Source organism: Ursus maritimus, unplaced genomic scaffold (assembly GCF_017311325.1).
Source record: "Ursus maritimus isolate PB19 unplaced genomic scaffold, ASM1731132v1 scaffold_2, whole genome shotgun sequence".
Lineage (NCBI taxonomy): Eukaryota > Metazoa > Chordata > Mammalia > Carnivora > Ursidae > Ursus > Ursus maritimus.
Genome location: NW_024424452.1, coordinates 80,421,287 through 80,434,068, shown reverse-complemented (window position 1 = coordinate 80,434,068; position 12,782 = coordinate 80,421,287). Strand labels below are relative to the sequence as shown.

At 44.8% G+C, this 12,782-nt stretch overlaps 1 protein-coding gene across 2 annotated transcripts in view; it reads left to right on the top strand.

Annotated features, from left to right (window-relative positions):
- ASTN1 (astrotactin 1) overlaps positions 1-12,782 on the top strand; it is a 290,796-nt gene that overhangs the window by 98,391 nt on the left and 179,623 nt on the right. For both annotated transcript variants that reach the window (XM_040636245.1, XM_040636244.1), the window contains exon 2: positions 9,506-9,693. In XM_040636245.1, coding sequence (XP_040492179.1) covers positions 9,506-9,693 — 188 coding nt within the window. The remainder of the gene's footprint in view (positions 1-9,505; positions 9,694-12,782) is intronic.

The following is a 12,782-nucleotide window of genomic DNA, read 5'->3' as shown; positions in this document are numbered from 1 at the left end:
AGATAGCTACAGTGTTCCATTTGCTAGCAAGCATTAGAGAAATGTCCACGAAGGACTTGGCTCAGGTTCCTCACGGACCTGAGCTGATTCCTGGACTTGGGGTTCCCGGACTTATAAAAACTCTTAAGCAGCTGGAGTCATTTAAAAGTACCATTTGCTTAAATCTGTCAAGGATTATTAGTCAATTCTGGAATTTATGTGAGTGATTCTAATAATGACAACAACAAACACTATTAACAAGGACAGTGAAGACATTGATGTTGACTGGTGGGCATCAGATGTCAGATACTGCTAAGCAGTTTACTTACATTATCCTGGGGTTGAGATTTGCAAAGTGAGAGAGTGGGGATTGTAATAGTGGAAAGGAACAGTAGGCTTGAAACCAAGGGGTCTGGGAATTTTCCTCCCTAATTAGTATTTACTAACTGGGTGAACTTGGCTAAATAGGCTGACTTTTCTGGAATTCCTCATCTGTAAAATGGGGATATAAGATACCCCCATTAAAGGGTCATTGAAGATTAAGGTAGCTCATAGTGTTGAAAGGGCTTCTTGGCAGAGCCAGCACATACTAGGTACATCATTATTCATTGAGTTGAATCACAGATGATAAGAACAGAAATACAAGTGCGTGAGCACTAATTGGAAATGGAGATGAATTAAGACAGTCGAGGACAAACAGTGGGCTTTCTCCTTTTTAAGTTGTGTCCAGGTGATCTTTTGTCGTTCTCATTTTCCCTTCCCATCCCTTTCATAAGGTGAGAGCTACAGAGGGGACCTCATTGAAATAGTGTGGGATCAGAATTAAAGCAAATACTAAACTCTTTGTTAATGAAGGACTGAAGGTACAAGAGAGAGGATTCAGAAGAAGCACAGCTCTCACTGGGTCTGCGAAGCAGTATCCTTGCAATTACCCCCCATCCGTCTAGTGCCCTGGCTCTCCAAAACCCAGGCATCCATATTGCTTCCAAGGCCACACTGCAGGGAAGTGGCCCCCAAGGACTTGCAAAGCTCAAATCAGAATTCCAGTCATGAAACCGCAGGCTTCAAAATGACTTATTCTCATTACAATGTATGAAATGATCCGTAAATACATATTTTAACATTACGGAGTTTAAATATTATTACACATCTTACTTGATGTCAGATTTTGTTAAATGCGTGCCGTTATCTCAATTTACAAAGGTCAGTCAGGTGGCAGTGGAGAATAGAGCTGGATATATTTAAAATTTTTCTTACCAGTACATCTGCGGCTCAGATAACCCTGCCTTTTTCAAAGAGCTTTGGGCTTTTTTTTTTTTTTTTCCCCTTTCAAATGAGACTTTAATGAGTATCATGTGGATAAACTCTTTGCAGAGGTTTGAAAAGATCCAGAGAAACACTGTAGTAGGAACAAGCAAACCATTTTGGATGAAATCATAAGCCATTTGAATGCTTCCTCATCTCTCTGGTTGTGTCAGAACCTTTTGGCTGCATTTTTCCGCCACAGGAATGTTTTCATCTCCATGGCTAGGTAAATAGAATGTTCGTGTAGTTGCCCGATTGCTATTCATGCCAGCACAGAGTAGCAGAGAGTGACCTACTTCCAGCAGCATCCATAGAAAACCTTGCTGCTTTCCATCATGTCTGATTTTAAAATCTACCTTCTGGTTTTTTGCATCCTCTGCCCCCACTCAGCCCTGGAGACAACATACCATGGACTGTCAAGAGTCCTTATTTCTTTCTCTAATCACTCCTGTTTTCTGTGTTGGTTCATTTTAGTCCACCTTAAACCTCTTCTGGAAAAAGAGAAGGGGAGTGTGTGGCGAGGCTTAAAGGAAGTGAGCATTTCCACTGTTTAAAGGATCGCTCTGTAAGGTGGAGCTGCCGAGAGGGATCAGGTGACGTTTTCTTACTGAGACTACCCTAGTTCACATAAACATAAAAGGTGGCTAACTCGTCGGAAACCATTGGGAGGCATCTATGTGTGGATGGTTCTTTTTTTTTTGAGGACCACTGACTGGAGTTTCCAGAGGTCACTATCATGAGTTTCCATACTGCCAACCCTTAGTCTGTAAGTTGACAGGCTGGACTGAGCCAGAAGCATCCCAGACTCCAAGAGGAAAGTCTGATTTGAAAAACTTCCACAGAGCCTTATCCAGTTGGTACGCAGAAAGATACTCAGTCTGCACCTGATTCGGGGTACAACTAGAACCAAGTGTCATGTGTGGCTTTGGGTCATGGAATACCATGGTCACAGCCAGGACGTCTTTGGAGACCTTCTGGTCCCATCATTTGTGGTTGAGAAAAGTGAGCTTCAGCAAGATTATAGCAGCCTGATTCTCCCAGCTCCCCCACCCAGTGCTCCGTTCAGGCTGCCATTCCATTTCTCATCACTAGATCATTAATGCTTTGAGGCACTCTTGTTTTTTGAGAGTAAATGTCACCAAGCAGAGGAAAAAGAAATTCAGTTATCCTTCTGGTCACAAGTGGAAATTTCTCTTCCAAATCTGCAAGTCAAGAAGACTCTAGTTACTTGAAAGAGAGAGTCTTGAAATTTTAAGTCATTTTGCTATAAAGTGTTTGCTTGCATAGCTCCGTGGCCTTGGCTCAAGCCATGAGATGATAAGAACAGGCTCATGGCAGACAGCGAGTTGAATAGAGGAAGCACAATGAAGAGTCCCATTCCCAGTCGGACTTTGAACATCTTGACAAAAGAATTTCCTGGCTACGTTGTCTCCCATTTTATTGTTCACTGAGCCAGGCCCCGTAGGCACAGACTTCAGGCAAGCAATTGGTGTTTCTGGCGTCTGTGCTGGTTAAATTCAGGCCCAGCAGGGCACCTTATCTTATGTGTTTCTCACTCTGGGCTGTGGGATAGTATCGTTTCAGAACTCCATTCCAGATGGTCCCCATGGCGAGAGGCGTAGAGGCCCAGCCAACTTGGCCGGAGGGACATCGCTTCTCTGGCTAGTTTCCTTTTCTTACTTCTCTTGACTTTGTCCTTCCTCTTTGCATTCTTCTCCTTTGTCTGCTCTTCATCTGTCCCTTATCTTTCTTCACAGATGGCCAGGACACTAATGTGCTGCTGTCATTATGTTACGGAACAAGTTGGGGTCTTTAGAGGCTGCCGTTCCAGAGACATTAAAGACTTGGGTCACGTTTGATACCAGGGTAAAGATTCGCAGGATAATTAGTGATCCTCTACTGTTATTAACCCCTGACTTAAGCAGGTTATTTTCTTACAAAGGTGTTGAAAGTTAATGCCACTGTTAATAGTTTCAGTTGGAAGACCATAATGAAACCATGTGGGAAACTACACCAATCATCAATATCTTTCAAACTCTGAAACTGGGCAGGTGGGGGGTAGGGTGGGAAGGAAAGTGAAAAAGAGTGGAAGAAAGAGGGTAATTATATCACAGGCTTACGTTTGGTTATCTTCGTGATAGTCACCGATGGACAAGACCCATTTGTTATTCTTACTTTGGAACAGTTGGCTTATCACTGCTGAAGTCCTGAGCTTATAAGCTTCATCACCTAGGGAAACTCCGAACGGCTGCTCACCCAGCACAGGTGGAGGGAAAGCTAGAGTCCATTCTTAGAGATGGTCCCTTTCCCTTGGAACTTTTTCATGGGGCTATTCACAATATCAAATTTAACAGAATTGAAAAACAGCCAAGCAAGACCAATAACACATAGATTACGCCTCTCCAGTCCCCTACCAGCAGGGAGTTTCGTGGTAGTGCATTTTATTTGTCTTCAATTGATCGAGCTCTTTTCTAACTCTGCTCTGGGGAACCCCCTCCGAAGCTGTATGAGATTGGGTTTGGAGGAAGAGTTTCTAAGATTAACAGCAAGTTTGAAAATCCTGGTAGTCAGTAACGGCCATCAGGGGGTGTTACCCTCAACCTTGAGATGCTGTAGGGTCAGTTTATCCGGTGCCTCAACGTGAGCTAAGAATTGACAAGTTAATGCTCCTTTTTGACTTGACCTCACCGCTTGAGCAACCTCATTACCTCAGCTGTATTCGGCTTGAAACCCAGCCTTGCCACGAGGGGAAAAGGGGCCGGGAAAGCCAGGACTGCTCAAAGCCACTCTAAGTTTCTCAGCGAATGAAGGGATCTTTGAGAATTTCTCCATTTCATATCCACATTTGACTTAAAATTGCCAAATTCTTTGAAGGAGGGCGTCATGGATCTGCTGTTCAATGAAGCTGTCTTTTGGGGAAATTCTGTTGCTAACACGCTGTGCCGTGTTAGCAGCTCAGTTCAGGGGAGCTCAGCGTGAGGGGACACCTAACGAAGGGGCAGGGCACTTGGATGGTATGAGGAAGTGGTTATGTCTGGAGAAGGAACTTTCGCAGCAAGCTTTTGGTATCCTAAGCCAACCCTGCAAAGAGACAGTGTTACAAGTTCACAGCACACGAGCTAAGATTAGAACAATGACTAAAGGGCCCCGTGGGTGGCTCAGTCCATTAGGTGTCTGACTCTTGATTTCATCTCAGGTCATGATCTCAGGGTCGTGGGATAGGGCCCTGTGTGGGGCTCCGTGTTCAGCAAGTCTGCTTGAGATTCTCTCTCTCCCTCTCCCTCTGCTCCTCCCCCCTACATGCATGGCTTCTCTCTCTCTCTCTCTCTCTCTCTCTCTCTCAAATAAATAAATCTTAAAAGAATAATGACTAAGGTTGATTTAAAAGTGATTTCATCTCACTCTCCTCTGTGCATTTCCCCGTCCCAGGTTATTCTCTTGTATGTCTCTGCTTGAGGTCCCATCTTCCTGGTTCCCTATTACATGCAAAAGCTCCAACATTTCTTCATTAGAAACCACATATCTGCATCAGCAGAGCCTGTCTCACCCTCCTGAGATCCAGTCTGAAAATGGGCCTGGCTCTTAAAGGCTCCGATGACATATCCCAAACCTCTCCGCCCTGTGCTCAGAGAGAAAGGGAGGTGGAGTGCAAGTTTGACCTGAGAGAAGATTGGACATTGTTTGGCACATTGAAATGATTGTCTGTCTAGGTGGTCATGTGAAGCACACTGTTCTGGACTTAGAGTCATGGAATGTCAAGTTACAGAAGGGTTCTGAAATTCTTCTATCCAGCTCCCTCTTATACAGATGAGAACACTCAGAGCTAGACAGCTTATTTAAGGTTAGTCTAGACCTGGATCTCTTGAATTCCAGTTCAGAATTTTGGTCCCTGAAGAATATAGGATCGTGGTTACCCTGAGATTGGTATTGAGTCCAGTTGGTCTGCTACCCTCTTTCTGGGTCTTCATGATCTTTCTAAATTGTGGCCTCATTCACTTCTCTGCTTATTAAAACCATGGGTGACTTTCCATTAGCTCAGAACTCAAACTGGCATTCACACCTTTCACCGTTGACATCAGTCTGCATCTCTAGCCTTGGTCTGTCCTCCACAACTCCTCTGCACAAACTCCACTTTCTGCCAACAGGCATCATCCTGCTGTTTCTTTGTACACATTGTTCTCTTCATCTGGACTTGCCTCCAGCATCTCTTCCCATTATATCCCTTCCCATGGGTTTCTGTCCAGCTGGGTACCACTCCCTCACTCAGCACTGCTGTTACTGCTTTGAGTACTTAGTCATGGCCATGTCTTTAGTCTCTTACTAGATCAAAGGCTCCTTGAGAATAGGGATCGTATATAGCACAGTTTGCTGAATGTGGCGAATAGCGTGTGCTCCAAAAATCTTCTTTGTGTACAAGAATAAGTGGCGTCCTGGTTTCTGTGTGTTCCAGGCAGTTCCAGAATTTTGGGAGGTGCTGAGAGATGTGCAGCTTTTGTAGGGGAAGAATGGACACGCTGAAAGTAAGGACAGCTTTCCCTTTCTGGAGATCTCAGTCCCTGGCTCAGTCTGAGCCTCTTCCGTAGCCCTCAGGAAGCCTTGCACTAGACTATCACCTCCCATCTGGGCTTCTTGGGAATCTCAGGGAAGGCTTGCATTGGTAGAGCAATTTCTGACCTTCTTCTTGAGATATTCTGCTAACATCCAGACCAACTTGATTACAGTGACGTTTCAAGCTCTGATCTCAGCCCCACTGGTGGTGACATTCACAAAACATGTGTTGTGCCCTATGGTTTTTCATTGGGTGACCTAGGGCGGTTACGGCATAAGTAAATAAGTTCCTGGTTTAGCTTGTTAGTCCTCCCGTGTCAGATCCTGCCAGGACAGGGGAAAAAGCCAAGGATGAAGCTATCATTCTGTAATTATCTTGAATTTTTAAAATGACAGGTGCCCTCATGGGCAGGCATGGTGCCCTCCTTCCTTCATCCTTTACCCTCTACAATGAGTCTGGTCTGGGCTGAATCAGGATATCACTGTCTACGGGGATGGGCATGAATAACTCACAAAGAGATTCAGAGGACTGGTCTGGAAAATCAGGTTAAGCGCTTTAGAGTTATGAGGTGCTAGATTCCTTCTGAAGAGTTACAGGAAGGGCTGAAGTGGCACCCAGCGTGTGTGGAATTAATCCCGGGCTGGCTAAGAGCAGGTGTGGGTAGAGCTTCTGTGCTCTCAGCTCACCTCCCCATGGGAGCGTTTCGTCAATACCCCCACCACACCTGTTCTTTCTTTGGTACCATTACTCCTTGGACCCTGGAGCAGAACACCTTCCTCCTCAGATATTGGCTTGGACTGCCGATAGGCATGGGTTTCTCTTTGGGTTGATGAAGATGTTCTGGAATTAGAGTGGTGATGGTTGCACAACTTTGTGAATATACAAATATATTTTGAAAGGGTGAATTTTATGGCATGTGAATTTGATCTCAAGTTATAAAGAAGTCATGGAATACTAAGACTTTGCACAACAAATTAAAATATCGCAGCACCAAAACTCCTAGAAGACCACATGGACTCCGTCCTCAAGTGCTTTCTCTTCCCTGTGCTTGTGCAAAGGTCATGTCGTCTGGTGTGTGGTGGGGGTGGAGGGGATCTGATAAGTTTTATCCTTGATTTGATTCCGGCTGGCATGACCTTGGTCTGGATGTTTGCTTGTCCTTGCTTCCACAGTTAAAATGCAGATAATGAGCCTGGCCTTTTTGATGAGGGTCTCCTGGGAAATTAAAAAAAAGATCAGTTTAAGCGCTTTACAGTTATGAGGTGCTAGATTCCTTCTGAAGAGTTACAGGACGGGCTGAAGTGGCACCCAGCGTGTGTGGAATTAATCCCGGGCTGGCTAAGAGCAGGTGTGGGTAGGAGGCTGCATATGTGTTGCTCTGAGTGACTTAATGACGGCGTTAGGTGCTCTATTAGGAGCTGTCAATGCTTGTGATTATTGGCCGTGGTGAGGAGACTATTGGGTTTCCACTGCAGTGGCAGGGAAGGGACTTGGGGGAAGGGTGTGTTTCCCAGGAGGAAGCTTCCTGGTGCTCCGAAGTGAAGGCTTCACCGGTGGTTGGGAAGGGGCTTGTGATGGGGAGGCTTGCAGTGGTGACGTGTGGCAGGGCTGCTGCTGGGAGGCATGCCCCAGGGTCGCTCTTCACCTGGAAGTCTGGAGGGCCTCCTTAGAGGCACCGTGAACTTGTGAGGCCTGTGTCACTCACTGCCTCACTCAACAAATGGGGCTGTGCCTACGGAAAACCAAGACCCGGATGCAGGGGGGCCCCCATTGTCCTGTCCTCTGCCCACTGCAGCTTCCTGGCGGCTGGTGTCGGTCATTCCCCAGAGCATGGGCAGCCTACCATCCTGAAGGGATGACAGAGTGCTCTAGGCGATTGGGCACGGGGCTGAGGATGGTCTTGTCTGTGCTGTTGCTTCATCGTCCCTCACACACCCATTTACTCTTCTCCCTGGTCTGGAGGTTGTTGGGAAGAGGTGGGGAATACTATCCATGTCTTCTAGGGACAGGCTAATAACCTGTGGCTCGTATGAATTCTCTCCCTGACCTACCCTGAGAGGACCAGACAGTGTTCTTCTTCCTCCTCCAGTTCTCCTATCAGTGTCTGAATGTCCTCTTCCAACTTCTCTCCCTTTTAAAAAGAAGTCCGCTCACCCTTCAAGGCCCAATGCCAGGATCTTCTTCCAAAATGCTACTTTTCTCCCCCTCTTCCACCCTCAACCCAGGCAAGCCTGCTCTCTCCCTCTGTATTTCCGCATGGTGTCATGCACACGGTGGAACACATTCACATTCACTCAGGGTGAGTTGCTTTGGGCAGCTTGTTGAGGGACTCATTTCGGTTAGTACTACAGTGCGTAGAACAGTGCCTGGTGCATAATACATGCCCATGGATATGGATACGTGGTAAGTAAATTAATGGATAAATATATAAGTAAATAAATAAAGCACAACATCATTTGTGCCCTCCTACAAATAGTGAAAGATATTTATAAACTCCATAAATATTTAAAATTGCTTCCCTCTTTATGGTGTGGTACTTGATGAGAATACTATTCTAAATGTGTCTTATTAAATCTTTTTTATGCCTATGGAATAATTTTTTTTGGTCAAAAGTGATAAATTTTGGGAGAAGAAGCCATGCCTTTTAAAAAATGAAATTTTATAAAGCCATGCATCGCCAAAGTGTGCTCAGCAGAATACTAGTTCCTAGGGTGGTAATAGTTGTCAAGGAAAAAAGAATTTGGGGGCCAAATGAAGTTTAGGAAGGCTAGGTTAATCAGGTCTTTCTATTGTGGGATGTCGCACAGCTTCCATATGATATTGCTCAGGAATATTAGCAAGAGAGACACTTAATAATTGCATACTTCTAACAGTAGCTTAGCACCTGCAGTGTGAGGCAGGTGCGTAGTCGGGTTTTGGTATTCTGTTATTCATCATTGGTAATCATCCACTGTCTCAGTCTAGAGCCCTGAGAGCAAGTGAGCGCTTCTGTCTGCGACAGGGACCCACTTCTTCACCACCTTCTCCACACGCACCACCTCTACTCTGCAAAGAGGAGAGAAACATTAAAGGGAATTAGAACATTACCTGCCACAGCAAGTATCACACATCTCCAGTGGGCTATGCAGCAAATGATTGTGGTTTTAGAAATATCCTGTGAGCCCCAGTGGCTCTGCAGTAACCTCTCAGGACTGTTCCAGACGGGCCAGTTCTCTGCACAGTAATTACCAACTCTCTCCTTGGTAGATTCACTGGTGTCTAGGAGTAATTGCTAGGAAACTCACATTTTCAAATTTACAAGAGGCAAACAACCTTGTATTTACCTCGGGGGGTTATCAGGGTATTCAAACTGTGCTGGGTAAAGGATGCTATTGATCATAGAAATATGGGGAAGAACTTGAATTTTCACCTTTGTGTTTTTCTCAATGGGTGAGAGCCTGGCTCACTAGATTATGGTGCAAAGACCTATGGGGTATCATTCTCTTTTTCTCAGGGCCTCTTCCCTTCCTTGAGATTCGAAACAGCTGTAAACCCGACCTAACTCTAGCTGGAGCCCTTAGTTGTCTTTGACTGATGCTGGCTCATGGGTACCATTGTCTAGGAAGAAGATGAGTAAGATTCGGATTGGTCCCGTCAGAATTCTGACCCGTGCCTTTGGTGTTTGTCCTCTAGAGATCTCAGGGAACACAGAGGACATCCCTCTGGTGCGCTGGAGACAGCAATGGCTGGAGAATGGCACTTTGCTTTTTCACATTCATCACCAAGATGGTGCTCCCAGTCTCCCTGGACAAGACCCAACGGAAGAACCCCAGCATGAGTCAGCAGAAGAGGAACTGAGGATCCTGCACATCTCAGTCATGGTAAGAGCGGCATGGCTTTAGCCCCTTGGGCCATAGCCGATGTTATCCTGACGCGAAGAGTCTTGGTGCCGTAGACATAGCTCTACAAAGCCCATCGCACAATGATCATTGATCATGTGGATAAGTAAGGGTCCCATTTGTGGGAAATGTCTCCACCTGTGGTGAAGCAAAAATTGCCATTATTTTTGAACTGCCATTACCCAGCTGTTCTCTTTGGGAACATGCCTAGACACGGAGTGACTTTTACAAACAACAGACAGGATCGGATGGGGGCAGTGGATTGTCTTAGAAAGGGGTTATTCAACTCGTATATCAGAATATCTTACAATAGTTGCTCCATACATGTCTGCGGAATGACTGAATTGCCAAGCTCCTTGCTGCTACCAAGCCCTCGTCTCTCTTTTCCCAGCTGGGAGAAAGTCAGCATTTGGCTTCCTCACCTCTTACAACGAAGCGCAGGTCAATACATACTTGCCCTTCTCCGTAGCCTGGCTCAGAATGTCACCCTCGTCATCCCTTGTCCTATTCAGAAATTTGAGACCTCAAGAAAATGAGAAGATTCTTTCAAAAATTCTAGGAACTTGTGTTTTAGAATCTCACTCGAAAGGAAGTGCTACACTGGCAGGCAGGGGTTTTGTTTGGTGGTGTTTTGTTCACTGATGTATTCTTTGCACTTAGAACAACACATTCACATAGTTAATGCTTAATAAATATTTGTAGAGGAAATGAATGAATTTCCCCAGTGGAGATAGAAAATGCCTGTGCCACTTGTGGTAGGTATTTTATGTATTAGTATTATATTGGTGAAACCAAATACATCATTTGCTTCTAGGGTAGCCTGAGAGCAGGCTGAGGCTGGACTGATTCTTCCTGGGCCATATGTACGGGAAGGCATGGGTATCTTCACGTTTACAAAACTATACAGAAAACCCTAAACTCTGTCTATTACTCTGGCACCAACACTACATGCTGTTCAGTTTTGTGTATCAGATCGTGAGAAACTGAGCACACTTTAGATATATAGAAATTTCCATCACCCAAATATTTGGCATTGAAACTCTCCCCACAAAATCTCTGATAAAATCTCAGAACATAAGTCTTCTGCTTCTTCCTCAACTGGTGTCCCCATGAACAGCTGGCTTGATACATGACCTTCATAGACACAAGCTACTTTATTTAAACTATATGGTCAAGAACAGAATCCTTGAAGAGCAAGTGTAAACTGTGTTTAGATGTGCCTGAGGCAGCTAAGTGAGATTGTTACGCCTCACATTTACGAATTCATTGAGGTTTCTGATATGGCACCTACGCTACCTGTATATCCTTAATTGAAGACTCGCATTTCCTCTCTCAGGGAAGCTTGTCTCCTTTAAAGTGGCTTGTAGTTTCCAAAGAGTGGCGAGAGCAGGCAGATCAGTTGAATCAATGCTGGCATTGACTGGAGTGACAGATGTAGAGGCCACATTGTCTTCACATTTATGGTACCGTCTGATTGAAAAGAAGGACACAATGGTGGACTTCCCACCAGTCATTCCCATCCTCCCATCATTGTGGAAAGTAGACATTATCGTGGATGGTTTTTGTTTCATTTTGTTTCTTTTGGTCTGAGACCATTTCAAAGAATGAGTCATCACACTAAAGAAATGTTTAGGGTGTAGAAAAGTGTCTAAAGATGTCCAAGAACTAATATTGGGTGTGATTGTGTCTGAAAGAAAGACCCTGAATACAAGTGGTTAAGACAGGCAATGTGTCAGAAGGTGTGTTTGGTGGGGGCTGGGGGAGTAGTGTGAAGATCCACAGAAGGACAGTCTAAAGCCAGTACTAGTTGCTATGTCACATCTTAGTGTAGAAAAAATCCTACTTTCTGTCCTCAGAATGATGTGCTCCAGTAAGTTCTCTGGAGAAGTATACAGGTATATATGTATGTGTGTATATGTGCATGAGTGTTCGTGGGGGTGATTGGCGGTGAAGATAGAAATGCGCTGATCAAGGATGCCAAAGGATTTGAGGACATGGTTGTGCCCTTAAAATATAACACCCCCTGTGAGAAGCCCTACATTACTAATGCTTTTTTTCTTGAGGCCTCCCCAAGCAGGGATTAATGGAGCATGGGCACTGAGTGGGAAGAGAACAAAAGTCAGCCTTCAACCGGGCTCTGAAATCTTTCCTTTGTATGCTGCGGGTCACCCATGGCAGACCAGCAATGACGTTCTGTCTTCCAAATAAAATGGAAGAAATGATTCCTTCAGCTTTATTTTAGTTTATTTTATCTTATTTTTCATTAAGCTGGAGGGGAAGGAGGTTAAAAGTGCATGGGAAAAGGGTAGAGGTAAGGCACGTCTTGTGTTTGTCTGTGGCTTGACCTCTTCGATGTGGATAGGCCCACATCTCTATGAAAAATTCAGAAAGGCCGTTGGCCTCTGTAAGAAAATAAGAATCCCAAGGTAAAGCGAAGATGTAAGTACTCCCTCCCATCCTTGGCAAAGATGGTGTGGTCAATGGAGTCTCCTGCAGCCCGGCTTGCCACCTTACCTTGCCCCATTCTCATTCCATGCCATACACTCTCGCACATCGCCTCTCCTATCCTTCACGTTCTTTTCTAGACACAGTTTCAAAGTCTAAAGTTGTGTGTCTTCCCTCAGCTTAGAAATCAAGCCTGAGGGTATCCTGTTTGAAGATGTCGTTCCTAGAATCTCTGATGGCTTCTTCTTAAGAGACTCAGGGACTGGTAGACTTTATCTGATACCCTTTATACCATATCCTTCGGAGGTAAAGTAGGCAGCCATTTGAGACATCTGGAAAGAGACCATTACAAATGTCAGAAGATTTTGCAGTCCTTTGACTAGTAACGCTGTTGGGCAGCAGAATGCACTTACATGAAATTTTATTACCCAAACCGTTAGTTATGAAATGACAATAGCAGAGCTATTTGTCATTAACTATAACGATTGATACTGATGCGGTTTTCAGTTTGGATCCAAATAACATAATTTGAAAAAGAGAGAAGTTAAGGTGATTATCAAAACATGAATACACCCAGCCTTTTCTCTCTTGTTAAGAAAATGTATATTTAAAAGCTTAACTGGTAA